Raw genomic sequence first — 15,505 nt, 5'->3', positions numbered from 1 at the left:
GCTCAAAGAACGTCTTTGTGCACCAGACAGTGAAGCATAACCCAGGTGACAACCTGCCATCCAGTTGGACAGCAGTGTCACCTGATACAGAATTGGATTGGAAACCAGCAAATTACTTCTCGCTGGCTTCTACAGTATGTGGATGGTTGATGCCAGCACTGCTATTCTATATGTTAGCAGACGATCAAGTACAATGGGCCGCATCTATAAGTTATGCATTTTGTCTTTCAGGGCCAGTGAAAAAGCCGTGTCGGGCCTTAGTTTGAGGACCACTGGTCTAGATACTGTTAAGCAGTAATGCAAGTAGAACAGTGAACTCTACAGGTCAGATCTATAAACATAATATATTCCCCTATCATTACAAAAGCCTCTTTAAAAATGTCATGTTTCCTAACATCCAATTCTAACACAAAGCAATACTATGCAAGGTAAACACATCACATAGTCCTTTGTCCACAAAGGTGCTCTTTTGAACGAGTATGTCTGGTAAGTTCCGTTTCCTGTTCTCCAGTTTAATCATCAGTTACAATATGGCCATGAGCTTCGTCAAATGAAACATCTTACAGTCCATAAGACAGTTCATAGGTGTAAGATCCTTATTGCCTTAAGATCCAGGCTGAAAGTAAACTTCCGTAGCACTGTTTTAAGGTCAGTATGTGCCTTATTTTTAAATCTGTATATGTCTTGCTTTACTCTTCAACAGTCTTCGCAACTGATGATCTGAGTGGCACTGAACTTTGTGGAAGTTTTATGTCAGCACATAGTGTGTATATATTTGTCATGTAACAAGTGAGCTGGTGATGCTTATGTAGTTGTTGTGTGTCCAATGCAGTTGCTCTGTAGGAATTCTGTGCTACTAACTTTACAAGATTTACATGCAAGGTTTATAGTCGGGACTCCGAGCAGTGCCTGTAGGTATACCCACAACTAATTAATTATATCCTCACACCTACCAGCATGATGTTTGTAATTATATCCCCCTGGGTTCCTTATATTTCATTGCATTGTGCTCAATGGAGCTGCCGACATTGGGGAAAAGTCGTACTGTGTAATAAAATGCTGGACTCCAAAAAGTGAAGAAACTATGGAAAGATGCATATCATTTTGAAGCTCTTTCTCCTCTTTCCAATGATATATAAACCGCTGTCCTACGCCTTTTAGTTTTCGCTATTTTCGCGATCGAAAATTGCTGTGGTCACGATAGCGATCACGAAAATAGCGAAAACTAAAAGGTGTAGGGCGGCGGTTTATATATCCTTGGAAAGAAAGCTTCAAAATGATATGCATCTTTCCATAGTTACTGCACTGCTCGGAGTCCCTTTAATCTCTCTCTATTTGCTTTGGAGTAATACACATTCCAATGCACTATATTTCTCTCACGGACAAGATTTAAAACTCAAATGATGACATTTTGGTTCATTTTCCATACCAGTTCCTCTGGAAAACCTTTCCTGGTGGAGAGAAATGTAATGACTGTAGCAGAGGTGACATTTTTACACAAAGATGAAAGGATGACTTGAAACCTTACAAAGGAAGCATAGAAATAACGGGAGCCCAAATAGCGCAATATGTTACCAAATAATTAATGTGTAGGGAAGGGAAAATGTACCTAGAAAGGTAGATTGCAGAAAGGGCAGCCAACCACTTGAAGCAGGTGGAGATTAACAAACCTGAATCCACTTGGGTGTCCAGGTTGTGCTGGAGGCGGTCGCTTTCTTAGGAAAGAAACACTGGTACTAGATGTGGCTAAACAACTGGAAGAAACTCTAGAAAGCTTATATGCAAAAAAAGTACAAAATGTTTTATTAATCCCAAAAGGCAAAAATGTGCAAATTTATCCATATAATGCAATCTCCAGGAAATGCATTCCGTATCAAAAAGTAACATCTAAAACAATGGTTAACATTGAGGCAACAACGTCGACTTGTTACAGCCACATAGACCATCTGGACAACATAAAGCCAGGAAAAAGCCACTCAATCCATCTTTGACCAGAGAACAGAATACAGCAGTCTCCTGCTGTATGTGGTTCTCTGGTCCAATTTGAAATATTTTTTTTTTTGTTTTTTTGTACTCACAGAATCCATGCCATTCGTATCGGCTGGTCGTTCGTATGTCGGGCGTATGGCAGTCGGAGACTACCTGTACATACTAAAATATAATTAATAAAAGCTGTACCTTTTTTGGTAAAAAGTTAATGTAATGTGAAGCTCTTACTTGTATTGCCTCCTTTGCTTTATCTAGCAGTCAAGATTGGACACAAAAGTATGGATGTCACATTTCCAGTGGGTCCTGGTAGGGGTGCAAGTAGGTTTTCAGGTATGTAATAATGCTTCTAATAATTGAAATGGGGACATTGCAGTGGTGGAGTTTAGCCAGCATTGGTGTGTTTGTGCGTGCGCATGCATTTTATACTGGTGGCAGAAACAGCGCTTTTTCAAAACCTGAGTACCCTCTACCTAGCAGGTAAGGAATGTATACTAGCCAATCCTCCACACCACTTTTTATTATTGTGAGCAATTATGTCCGGATCAATGACCTTTTTACAAAAAGCAATAAAATGTATGTTTAATGTAAGAAAGATGCCCGATTGTGTGCTGGAGGTGGTCAGTCTTTCTGTGCAATGGATCTATATTGGATGTAGTGTGCACCATGGCTCTGGATGCAAGCGATCAGGACAGCTAGATCATCTTGCCTGAGCCCTGGCTGTCTTCATTGCCGTACGTGCAATAAGAGGGTGCAGAAATGTGGATTCCAAAAGAAGCTGCTAATAGGTTATCACCAATACTGCCGATATTCTACTATTGGGCACTGGCCGACACCAATTAGTATAAAATTGGTAAAATTACTGATATACTATAGCCCTACCAATGCTCTCTCACACTAACCATCCCCTCACCAACTCTGAACACTAATCTACTCCTACTTATGCCTAAGGGTGCATACACACATCCAATTTTGATTGGCCAATCACTAGCCACTTTTACCACTCTCACGTAGTATATGAGCTTACAGATTTTCAATACTATAAACAAATTGTGTAGGTAAGCTCTTATATTACATGGAGGTAGGTAGTTTGGGTTCCAGAGTTTGCAAATTGACCAGTGATCGGGCAATCAAAATTGGATGTGAGTACGCACCATAACATTAACTTCCACCCCCACCTATGGCCAACATTTTAGTACCGATATGGGGTTCGAGTAAGAGCCAAACCCCATGCTATCTGCCACTGTTTCTGACACTTCGGCCAACCTGCAGCCTCTAACACCCAAATTGTCCACTGAGCGCCACTATGGCCCATGGCTGTGCCTAAATTTCCAAACTGAGGCAGGTACTAATTTTTTATTTTTTTTTTGCAGATTTGCTCAATTGTTTTCCCACCTTTATCACTCCTTTCAGGAGAATAAGTGTTGGGCAGCAGATACAGCAAACGTTAATGTTGTGTGTATTTGAGGGGTGGGTTAGTGTTGGGCATAAGTAGTGGAGGGTTATTGTTAGGTAATAGTAGAAAATTTGTAATGTTACTGGTATTTTACTATTGGCTTCTTCCAGAACCCAAATAAATATGTGCCTTTATTGGATGTATGCATCAGTGGAATACCTGTCTCATTGTCTTGTACCAGATGTCACTCTCTCTCTTGTATTCAGATTAGTCAGTAGCATAAAAAAGGGTCAAAGTGGAGCAGTTGCCAACAACAATCAGTAAGCATTCTTTCATTCAGCAATTGAAACATACATGTTCTGTGCTTCTGTTTAATATATTTATTTACCCCAGTTGCCCTTAATGATACACTAACAAAAGGTTTTTTTTCGATGCATAGTAAGCAGGATTAGAAGGTCCTATTGCATGTTGGCCTGCAAAATCAGATGACTGGATGGCTTTATAGGTATATCTTGACTGAAAGTGTGCAAGTTAATGGGGTACAGTCAGGTAGCATTGATGTATGCAGAGGCACAAGGCAAGGTTGTCCACTTTTCCCGCTGCTGTTAGGGCTGACTTTTGAGCCTCTGCTGCCAAAGCATTAGGCTGAACATTGATGTAAAAGGGGTGGAGGTAGGCAATAGGGAATTTAAACTTTTGGCTTTTGCTATACAGTTTTATCTGACAGCCCACCATACTACATTATCTAAGGGGGTCTCCTTAGATGACACTCAACAGGAGTTATAGAAGTGGTTGGGGAATATCGAATCATTAAGTACAAGGTTCCAGGAAAGTAACTTTAAATGGACTCCGCCGCCAACTTTTCCAGTGTTCTATTTCTCAATGTAAGGAACTGAAGGGGATGACGGTTGGAGAGGCTGAAGAGTTAGGGGTACACTCATACATCTTATGATGATCTGCATGTTTATACTGGTGGCAGAGAGGGCACTTCTTTCTTTTTTTTTTTTTTTTTAATGATTTTGTGAGCTATTTATGTCTTGAGAAATGGCATTTTTCAAGAAAGCAATACAATATATACATCTTATGTAAGAAAAATGCCTGAATGTGTGCTGAAAAGGGGGTCATTCTTTTTGCGGATTCTGGATAGGTTTACAGTGGTCAATTGCATAATAACTGTGAACTGCAATGGAGACTGGGCATAGACTTTGACCACAATATTCTAACTCACTACATGCAGGCTTCGTATTACAGTACTGTGAACAGGCCCATAGAATTATATGGGCAGTGAGTTGACATGAAGAATTCTGAAATGCATCTAACCAGGGCCTAAGTATGCAACGGATCCATAATGGAACACGTTACAACATAAGATCTATTCCATTCCATGTAGACCCCCCCCCCCCCATTATTGCTCAGCAATGGAGATTGCAGCCCCCTTATAAATTAGTCAACGTTTGCCCATTTATATATGTTAATGTAAGAAACATGGACTACGTTGGTTTATTACAATTCACAAATTGCTTAAGAAACTCTTTCCCTCAAAAAAAAAAAAAATGCTTTACCGCCACTAGTATTGTCCCGTGCCACAAAATATTTCATGAAAGTATGGAGTCCCTGTATTACTGTCAACAATAGTTTTGGGGTTCAAGTAGATTTACCAAATAGCATAAGGTTTTATTGTAAACAAATTATAAACTGCAAAGTGCTCTACTTTTGCATTCTGCCAGTGAAATTTACACATACAAGTTTTAAGGTGCATGTTAAAATGGAATATAACTAAATGAATACCTATTCCCCCCCCCCCCAATATTACCTTATAAATTATTTAGACAAGGTTTGCCCATTGTAAAACCTTTCCTCGTCCTGATTTACATTATTTATCCCAGATGGCGGCATCTTTACTGTTGGCAAGGGGCATCACTGTGGAATATATGTTGTGACGTGGGCAGGAACACCCAAATGCACTGGTGTAGAAACCTGTCTGACATAGCCTAGGTTAAACATCACTGTCCATCTGCTGCCATTTCCAACATTTCAGCTATTCCATCGGCCAAAATTGCCCGCTGGATGCTGCAATTAATATTGCAGTCTATGGTGGTGACAAAATTTCCAAATGGCTGCAGACATGCATTTTTGCTGATTCGTTCGACTGTTCTCCCTTCTAACCCCTCCAGCCCCATGCCGCTCAATTGTGTACCCCGCATCGTCACTCCGCCTCTATCCATAGTGTCACAATGCGTCACTAGTGATTTTGATGGGCAAACAAATTCCTAATTGGTGTTGGTCCACTACAGGTTAATTTTGGGACTTTAAACACTGATCCATTATGGCTACTTTCTTATTTTACTGTGCTTTCTATATAGTAGTGTGAAAATCAGACATTTTTAAAGGGAACCTTAACTGAGAGGGATATGGATGTTTCCTTTTAAACAATACCAGTTGCCTGGCAGTCCTGCTGAACTTTGTCTGCAATAGTGGCTGAATCACACACCTGAAACAAGCATTGAGCTAATCCAGTCTGACTTCAGTCAGAGCAACTGATCTGCATGCTTGTTGAGAGGCTGTAGCTAAAAGTATTACACAGGATCAACAGGCAGCTGGTATTATTTTTTAAAAGTCAAAAATCTATATCTTCAGTTTAGGTTCCCTTTAAGCTATGAAATTTATCTCGGTTGTAAATCTGTTAAAGTGGATGCACCATGCGCCTAGAAGTTTAGGTGCTGCCCTAGGCCACAATGTAAATTGTGGCTATGGCGGCACCGACCAGCTAATTTGGACACCTGAGTTCGGCTATAATATATCTGAAATCTGGCTAGGAAATGAGGGGAGAATGGTCGGTGGCGGCAGGCAGCAGCTACAACTCCTGGGTGAATGGCTGCCGGGGCAGCATATATAACAAACAATGTTAGGTGTAGTTGAGGGGTAGTTGGCGTGAGGCATAGGTCTGGGGGCATTAATGCTGGTCAATAGGCATAGGTAGTGGAGGGTTAATGTTAGAGTATGTCCGGTTAGGTGATAGCAGAATACCAGTAAACTCTACTATTGGGTTCTTCCAGCACCCAAATTAACATGCGCCTTTATTAGATGTAGGCCTCAGGGGAATAACTGTCTTCCTTTCTTGTACCAGATGTCAATATTTTTCTTGTATCCAGATTACCAAGACTGTGACCTAAAATGAAGGAAGTAGAGCAGTTGCCAACAATCAGGTTTCAATTGCTGAAATAAAGCGGCATACTGACTATGGGTTGGTTTTTGGGTTGGTTTTTGTGCCGGTTATCTTTGTATCATAATATACTGTGCACGCACCTAAATTTATCTTCCTTCTTTATTTAATACAGTTACCATGCAGCCTGAAGGTTCACATATCTTATCTGCTATTTCAGGTAATGAAGTTTGCACCCAAAATACAGTGAGACTGTGTTACACCAATACATAACATTTATACCATTGATTTTGTATATATATTTTTAGAAGTCATGAAGTTAGAAAGTCAAAGATAAACTGTGAAAAATATGTTTGTACTATTTCTTTTTTCAACACCTTGGTAAATTATCTAATGCACCCACTATTCAACCCCCCACCCCACCCCCTTCCATTCATTCACTTCAAGCAGCAAATAGTGTAGAACCAGCCCTGAATGGACAACAGATCAAGGTCCGTCTAGTGCCAAGAAGGAGATCGGGTTGGTCAAAGAAACTAGGTCAATAAATGGAAGATCAATCAAGAGGTCAGACTCAGCAGACTGAGCATTCTGAAGTTCAACAGGGGGTTGGAGGCAAGTTATCTCTCAGAATGAGTTAGCACAGAGTGCTGGCCAGGGGAACTTTGAATTTGCGCGATCATGTGCAAATGCTAGATATGTTGTGCATATAACGTGCAATAACATGCATGTGTGACTGGCAACACGCGTGTGTGCACAGCCAGATAGGACTGGCATAGGGACACTTACATATAAATGTTTCTTTGCAGGCAGGAGTTCATTTGGCTAACACAAAAACCCAGTCCTCTCCTTCAAACTCAACTCTTCTTTCTCAAGACTCAAACACAAGTTTATGTCCCAACTTATTGACTACAGTCTAGGAACATATATATATAGTACTTGAGGTAGTGTGGCTATGATGCCAGTTTCTGGGCTCTTGCCACTCAGCCCACTTCTCTTAAAGGACAAATGTAGCAAAAAATCTTAAAATTTAAAATGCATGTAAATACATACAAATAAGTATGTTTCTTCCAGAGTAAAATACGCCATAAATTACTTTTCTCCCATGTTGCCTTCACTACAGTAAGTAGTAGAATCTGACATTACCGACAGATTTTCACGACAGTGGTCCTTTAGCCACTTGTGTAGTTTGAGATGTATAATCTACATCCTACTGGACTTCAGTTCCTGCCCAGGGACGTAATTGTCTATTGAATCAGATGCAGTGTTGCCAACCTTTCATGTTATTTTTTACTGACAAATACCCAAAAATGTACTGAGAGATTTTTTTTTCTTTACTGACAAAACCCCCTGCGCCGCGCTAAGCGCGGCGCGGCAAAAAATGGGCGTGGCCACACAACATAATGTGGGCGTGGTCATGGGTGGAGCCAAATATACATGATTTTAATATTGCTGTGAAAGGTCTGCCAGGGAAGTTTGAGCTCTGCCATAGTGTTTCCCCCCCTTCCCCCAAAATACATGTAATCTTACAGCATTTCACCAAAAATCCACGTAATCTGGCAGAGGTTCTTCCAAAATACAGATAATATGGCAGTGGTTCCCAAAAAATAGATGTAATCTGGCAGCAGCGATTCCCCCAACATACACATAATCTGGCAGCAGTTCCCCAAAATACATTTAATCTGACAGCAGTGGTTCCCCAAAAATAGGTAGCCCCAGGTCTATAGGTGTCCCCAGAATAGGTGGCCAGGGGTATAGATGTCCCCAGAACAGGTAGCCAGGGGTATATGTGCCCAGTATATGTAGGCAGGGGTACAGGGCCGGTTCTAGACTGGCACATATGAGGGGGCAGTCAAATGGGTAGGGGGCAACATGTTCGAGGAAATTTGCGGCGACTAAAGTGGGCATGGCAAGTAAATACACATAATGAGAGACAGCGTTTCACCAGTAAATGCACGTAATGACAGACAGCTTTTCACCAGTAAATGCACATAAGAGACCGCCTTTCACCAGTAAATGCACGTAATGACAGACAGCTTTTCACCAGTGAATGCACGTAATGAGAGACAGCTTTTCACCAGTAAATGCACGTAATGAGAGACAGCTTTTCACTAGTAAATGAACATAAGAGACAGCTTTTCACCAGTAAATGCACATAATAAGAGACAGCTTTGCACCAGTAAATGCACATAAGAGACAGCATTTCACCAGTAAATGCACATAAGAGACAGCTTTTCACCAGTAAATGCACATAATGGTAAACAGCCAGTGTCCTCAGTATATGTAGCCAGCAGATATATGAGCCCAGTATATGTAGCCAGAGGTATATGTCCCCAGTATATGTAGGCAGGGGTATATGTGCCCAGTATATGTAGCCAGGTTTATATGTGCCCAGTAGATGTAGCCAGGGTTATATGTGCCCAGTAGATGTAGCCAGAGGTATATGTGCCCAGTAGATGTAGCCAGGGTTATATGTGCCCAGTAGATGTAGCCAGGGTTATATGTGCCCAGTAGATGTAGCCAGAGGTATATGTGCCCAGTAGATGTAGCCAGAGGTATATGTGCCCAGTAGATGTAGCCAGAGGTATATGTGCCCAGTAGATGTAGCCAGAGGTATATGTGCCCAGTAGATGTAGCCAGAGGTATATGTGCCCAGTAGATGTAGCCAGAGGTATATGTGCCCAGTAGATGTAGCCAGAGGTATATGTGCCCAGTAGATGTAGCCAGAGGTATATGTGCCCAGTAGATGTAGCCAGGGTTATATGTGCCCAGTAGATGTAGCCAGAGGTATATGTGCCCAGTAGATGTATCCAGGGTTATATGTGCCTAGTAGATGTAGCCAGAGGTATATGTGCCCAGTAGATGTAGCCAGAGGTATATGTGCCCAGTAGATGTAGCCAGAGGTATATGTGCCCAGTAGATGTAGCCAGAGGTATATGTGCCCAGTAGATGTAGCCAGAGGTATATGTGCCCAGTAGATGTAGCCAGAGGTATATGTGCCCAGTAGATGTAGCCGGGGGTATATGTGCCCAGTAGATGTAGCCAGAGGTATATGTGCCCAGTAGATGTAACCAGGGGGTATATGTGCCCAGTAGATGTAGCCAGAGGTATATGTGCCCAGTAGATGTAGCCAGGGGGTATATGTGCCCAGTAGATGTAGCCAGAGGTATATGTGCCCAGTAGATGTAGCCAGAGGTATATGTGCCCAGTAGATGTAACCAGGGGGTATATGTGCCCAGTAGATGTAGCCAGATGTATATGTGCCCAGTAGATGTAGCCAGAGGTATATGTCCCCAGTAGATGTAGCGCAGTGGCAGGCGGCAGTGAGTGGAACTTACCTGCGTCTTCTCTCGTCGCCGGCGCGGGATGATCTGCCGCTACTCCGGTCTGGTCCAGACCAGAGCAGCAGAACTTCCGGCGCAGGAGCGAGACGGAAGGTAAGTCCCACCCGCTGCCAAGCGCCACTCCGAGTCCGCACAGATCAGGAGGGGACAGTCAGCGAGGGAGGGAGAGCACTAAAGGTGAGAGAAGGGGGGGGAGATTGCCCCCCTTCTCCACCGCTGCCAACAGCTCTTCCTCCACTGCGCCGCTGTCCTCCTGAAACAGGGCGGGCGGCCAATCGGCCGGCCTTTTACGGACGCTGCTGAATTCCTTACGGAGTTCACGGGCAGCTTAATTTGCATAAAAAATTACGGACTGCCCGTAAATTTACGGGCGGTTGGCAACACTGATCAGATGACCACTGCTTGCTCTTGCACACGTTCTTGCTGCTGCCCGTTAGAGGGGAGATAAATGAATGGGAACGCTGTTCCCATTCATTGATCTAAATCCCCGTGTCAATGACCACCGGTATCAGTGAGATGCGGTCATTGTAACGAAGGAAGTAACACATCCACACATGACTTCCTGTTCGCCTACTTATAGTACACTACCAGGAAATGTACGAGGACATCTTGTGGCTAAATAGTAAAATTACACCTACATACATTTATTTTAATAAAAAGACCCACGTGTACTGTACATTTAAAATTAACACCTTCCCTCCCACACTATCCCATAATTACCCAAACAAAAATTTTGAATTAAAGTCAGTAGAAAAAAATACACAAATAGTTACCTTAGGGACTGAACTTTGTTAATTTTGTATTTCAAGAGGGTATATTACTATTAATTTTGAAAATACGGGCTTGTAAATAGTGATTTAGAGAGCAAAACTAAAAAAAAATGCACCTTTATTTCCAAATAAAATAATAATTCAATAAGCGGGACCAATGGGCAATTAAAATGTGTGGGTTTTAATTACAGTAGCATGTATTATTTTAAAACTAAAATGGCCGAAGAATTTTTTCCATTTTTGCTTTTTTTCCCATTAAAATGCATTTAGAATAAAATAATTCTTAGCAAAATGTACCACCCAAAGAAAGCCTAATTGGTGGCGAAAACAAGATATAGATCGTTTCATTGTGATAAGTAGTAATAAAGTTATAGGCAAATGAATGGAAGGAGAGCAGAAAGGTGAAAATTGCTCTGGTACAGAAGAGGGGAAAAACCTCTGTGGTGAAGTGCTTAAACATTCCTTGAACTCTTCTCCTGGCATCAAACCAACAGCCTGTTTGCTGTGCAAGAGAGGCTGGTCACTGTGCCTCCTTATGACTCGAGCCCCAAATTCCTGGTTCACGTAGCTTTGTTCACATGATCAGCAATTCTTGGAAATTTGTAGTAATGCTTAAATCATACAGCAGAATTCCTCTTTTCTTGCATATCATCTTTTATTAAAACACAGAACCCAGCTCCATATACACTTACTGGAAAGTGCCAAAGCTATGCACAGTGGTGTAGTTAAAGACCTCCATACCCTGATGTGAAATTTTGACCTGGGCCCCCCGATGAGGGGGTTGGGGGGGGGGGCGGCTCTAGGACGATTTCCAATACATTTCATGCTGAAATCTATTGGAAATGGCTGTAGTGTGTGGGCAGGCAATAGATAACTGTTTTGATCAGATTCATCAGATAGGGATCTAGCTAAAGGAGTAGTCCGTCTGGTGGCCTGTAATGATCTGCTCCGCTGCCTGTGCAGGCAGGCAGCTTTTTGACCATTGTTTAGGTTTGCATGCTGCAGGACTCTGGAAAGGAGCGCTTCTGTCAGTGTTGCAGCTTGTGCTTGCTGAGGAATTTGCATACGTCATGCAAATTGCCTGGCTACATTCATTGGAGGCATGTACTATAAGTACTATGTGTTTCCCACAATTCTTGGCTGATCATAAGGATTCAGTCCTGTGTCACACTGCTGGAGGAGTGTCAGCCTTACTCTCTGTTTGAAGATCAGCTTAGAGTAATTCCTGGAAAACTGCACTAGGCAGGTTTACTTAGTGCAGTTAGGATTGCTTATCTGTTTGTTTGTTCTGTTGCGATTGTCCTGTCCCAGCGGTGGTCGACAGGAAATGGTTCTGATCTCTGTTCTTGGAGTATAGCTGGTGCAGCGGTTGCTACCAGCTATCTCTTCTGATCTGTCTCATTTGGATCGCACTAGCATCTTGCGCTAGCGCTGTGGATCCTTCTGTTCTGTCTCCTTGGATCGCGCTGGCCACTTTCCGCTAGTGCTGTGGATCCTTCTGTTCTGCTACTCTGTACCTGGATCGCGCTAGCCACTTTCGCTAGTGCTGTGGATCCTATCTCTCGCTAGTCCCTGTTTTCGTGTCTGTCTTGTCTGCTACGAACGCTTGCTGGAGGCTCGGTGAGGTAACCGTTAAGCAAGCGCTAACGTCCCCTGTTACATGTTTGTCTGTCGATGGTTAGTTAGGCGTGCTTGTCTCTATTGTGCTTATCACGTGGAGACCGCGCATGAACGCGTGCACTGTTGTGAATGAGTGCGGTGTTCGCGTTCAGTTAGCGTTTGTTATTTTCCGTATCTCCTCATTGTATGATTTGCTGTGCCTTTGCTATCCTCTTATTCTGTTCTGTTCTGCCTTGTGTCACTTTTGGCAATCGCCTTTCTTGCGGTTGCGTTTCTGTTTCGTATCTGCTGTTGTGTGTGTGCGCTGTCGCGGGGTGGCGACTAGATTGGCGCACACACATACTACCTGTCCCTTTGCTCGTTCTCATTCACAATCGCTTCTCTTGCTGCCGACAGGAATTTCCCTCTACGGGTGCGTAGCACCTTTTGCTGGGTTCCTGCAATTATACGCTTGTGGAGGATTTCCGCCGTATCAGCGCACGCGTTGTGCACCGATCACGGAGAAAGTTCCACAATCGTTACATGGCCATCAAGCAATTTATGGGTGCTTTAAGCACCTATATCTTTTCGTGATACATTTTCCAGACATGCACAGCACACATACTAGACAGTGAGTGATGTCTCCTGTGGCTAGCAGTCTGCTTTATCTGACATTATTGCTGGCTTGTGGCTGACTAGTGACTCCTCCAGAGAGATTAAGAATTCCTGGTATGTGAGTGGCTGAAATACAGGTCCAGTAAACTGCGTTTCAGTACAGCAGCAGCTCAACACAGGGTCTATTTACAGGGAGCTCAGAGAGCCAGGCTGCAGTCACATGGCTAGGCAGAGGGAATAGGAGAAACTGAAAGAGGCGAGAGAAAACACATGGAGGTCTGAGGGGAGAGCCTGACACCCCGTCAGCATGCAGACACACAGCCCTGCTACATACCTCCTAACTTTTTGAGATCAGAAAGAGGGACACTTAAGCCCCACTTCTGTCCCACCCCTAATCCCGCTCCTGACACACCCCTGGTCATGCATACCATAAATAATTTTTTTCATAAATCAAACCTCACTGGTCCTTTCTGGTCCATTTTCCTTCACATTTACATTTGGAAATAAGAAATATATCAATTTAAAGGACGGTAATAAAGTTTAGAGTCAAACACATTTTTCAATAGAAAAATACATATGTACATAGATCTGTACAATAGTTCTTAAAGAGGGACAAATGAGGAATAAAGACGAACAGAGGGACTGGGTACCCAAAGAGGGGCTGTCCCTGCAAAAGAGGGACAGTTGGGAGCTATGCTGTTAGTGCTTTGCTGCAGCACCACCGTGGCAATTATAGGAGGAGAGAAGTGAGCTGAGGACAGAAAATAAGCGCCAGCAGAGGGGTGGTACAGTCCAGGGGCGATGCCACAAGCTAGCCTGCATTCTAAAAGGCTGCCGTGCTCAAACAAGAGGGGAGCAGGCGGAACTATTGCTGCTGTGTCTGTTGTAGCATGGAGATTTAATGTGCATGATTCAATGTAATGGCAGCAGCTGTGTCCAGGCCCCATATAGAGATCAATGTACTGGGACATGCACGGGCTGCTCTGAAGGCCAAGTGCCTGGTCACAAGCAGGATCATGGTCCCTATGCCACAGGCCATGTATATCACAGGTTGCAACCTGTTAGTCCTCATTGTACATAAGCATTCAGTCACATGTGTCCATCCTGATGGATTGAGTATTAAAAGTTCAAATGGAGCTATAACCCCAGTTAAAGGGACCCTGAGCAGTCAAAAAAAATGAAACTGGTAGTTAGGGTGGACTTCCTTCATCCCACCGTAGGCCGTGAGGTCCCCTGGCATCCTCCTGGCTCCTCACTCGGCCCCTGCTGGTAGCTCCATTAATGGCGACTTTAGGGCTGAAGGTCTGCCGTATACTTCATGAACACATGCACAGGACTGTCACGCCGCCCAGCGCGATTACTCGCGGCGTCCCTGTTCAGGAAGAAACTGCAAATCTTCAGCCCGAAAGTCGACGGTAACAGCCACCAATGGGACCGGGAGAGGAGCCAGGATGGCACCGGGGGGGCTTGCAGCCTATGGTGGGCTGGAGGAAGCCCCAGGTAAGCATAAGTTTTCTTTTCTTTTTTTTTTTTTTTTTTGCTTCTCAGGGTCCCTTTAACACTATTCGAAATGAGACTATATTTCTCCAATTGTTAAAACTAAAAACTTAGAGATTTGAGACTTTTTAAACAAGGTGCCTTTTTTTGTTTTGTTTTTAACCCCCTACAGAGATCTCGGAAGAAGTCACGGTATTGCAACATCTTGCACGCTCTTTTAGGAAATGGAAATGGGGAACGACACATAATTTTCTGTATAGGTTAGACCATGTAGATTCTTTGGATGGCAACTCTAAAATGAAGTCGCGTATATTGGGTATGTATTTACTGCAATAGGAGCACGTTTATTATTGATTTATAAAGCGCCAACATATTCCGTGGTGCTGTACTAAGTGAGAAACAAACATGGGGTACATAATATAGACAATGGTGTACACCAATATACAAGATACATAATCAGTGACAAAATACAAAAAAAATATACAACATACAGAATACAAAATACAGAATTGGTAATGACATTGATAAAAGTAACATGATGAATAAAATGTATAATGATTTGCAAAACACAAAAGAGGAGAGGGCCCTGCCCTTGCGAGCTTATTGCTTGTAGTCTACCCTGCATTAAAAGTTGATAAAAAGATATTTTATTTTTCTTGCTAGCTGGCGGCTTAAAGGCATTATATGAATAGGTGTGAAAATATCACCCAGGAGAAAAAATGAATTGCATATGGGCCTATGTTCAAAATATTTCAGCTTCAGTTTTTCAGTTTCAGCATTGCTCCTTCAAGTGAACAATGAGGGTTAATTTCTTTAGAGAACCTGAAGTGAGGCAAATGAAGCCAGCCATATTTATTTCCTTTTAAACCGTACCAGTTGCCTGGCTGTCCTGCTGATCCTTTGCCTTTAGTACTTACAGCCATAGACCCTAAGCAAGACCCTGAGATCAGGACTGCCAGCCAGGCAGCCGGTGTAGTTTAAAATTAAATATGTCAGCTTCCATGTACCTCTCACTCCAGGTTTCCTTTAAGAATTGACTGACTGGATTTTCTTACAGTCCAAGGGACTCTCAGAAGATTTCTCCAGCACCACAATTTTAAGGTGTTTCCTTGCGCTCAGCCTTTGACTATATGAACAT

General features: G+C 42.9%; 1 protein-coding gene across 8 annotated transcripts in view; it reads left to right on the top strand.

The window, feature by feature from the left end:
- Positions 1 to 15,505, top strand: part of LOC137521658 (cytosolic phospholipase A2 gamma-like) — a 125,906-nt gene that overhangs the window by 72,190 nt on the left and 38,211 nt on the right. For 7 of the 8 annotated variants that reach the window (XM_068241279.1, XM_068241270.1, XM_068241260.1 and 4 more), the window contains 3 exons: positions 2,245 to 2,319; positions 6,721 to 6,765; positions 14,540 to 14,683. In XM_068241279.1, coding sequence (XP_068097380.1) covers positions 2,245 to 2,319; positions 6,721 to 6,765; positions 14,540 to 14,683 — 264 coding nt within the window. The remainder of the gene's footprint in view (positions 1 to 2,244; positions 2,320 to 6,720; positions 6,766 to 14,539; positions 14,684 to 15,505) is intronic. The other variant, XM_068241223.1, reaches the window with a different exon arrangement.

Source organism: Hyperolius riggenbachi, chromosome 1 (genome assembly GCF_040937935.1).
Source record: "Hyperolius riggenbachi isolate aHypRig1 chromosome 1, aHypRig1.pri, whole genome shotgun sequence".
Taxonomy (NCBI): domain Eukaryota; kingdom Metazoa; phylum Chordata; class Amphibia; order Anura; family Hyperoliidae; genus Hyperolius; species Hyperolius riggenbachi.
This window is presented reverse-complemented; position numbering and strand designations above follow the sequence as displayed.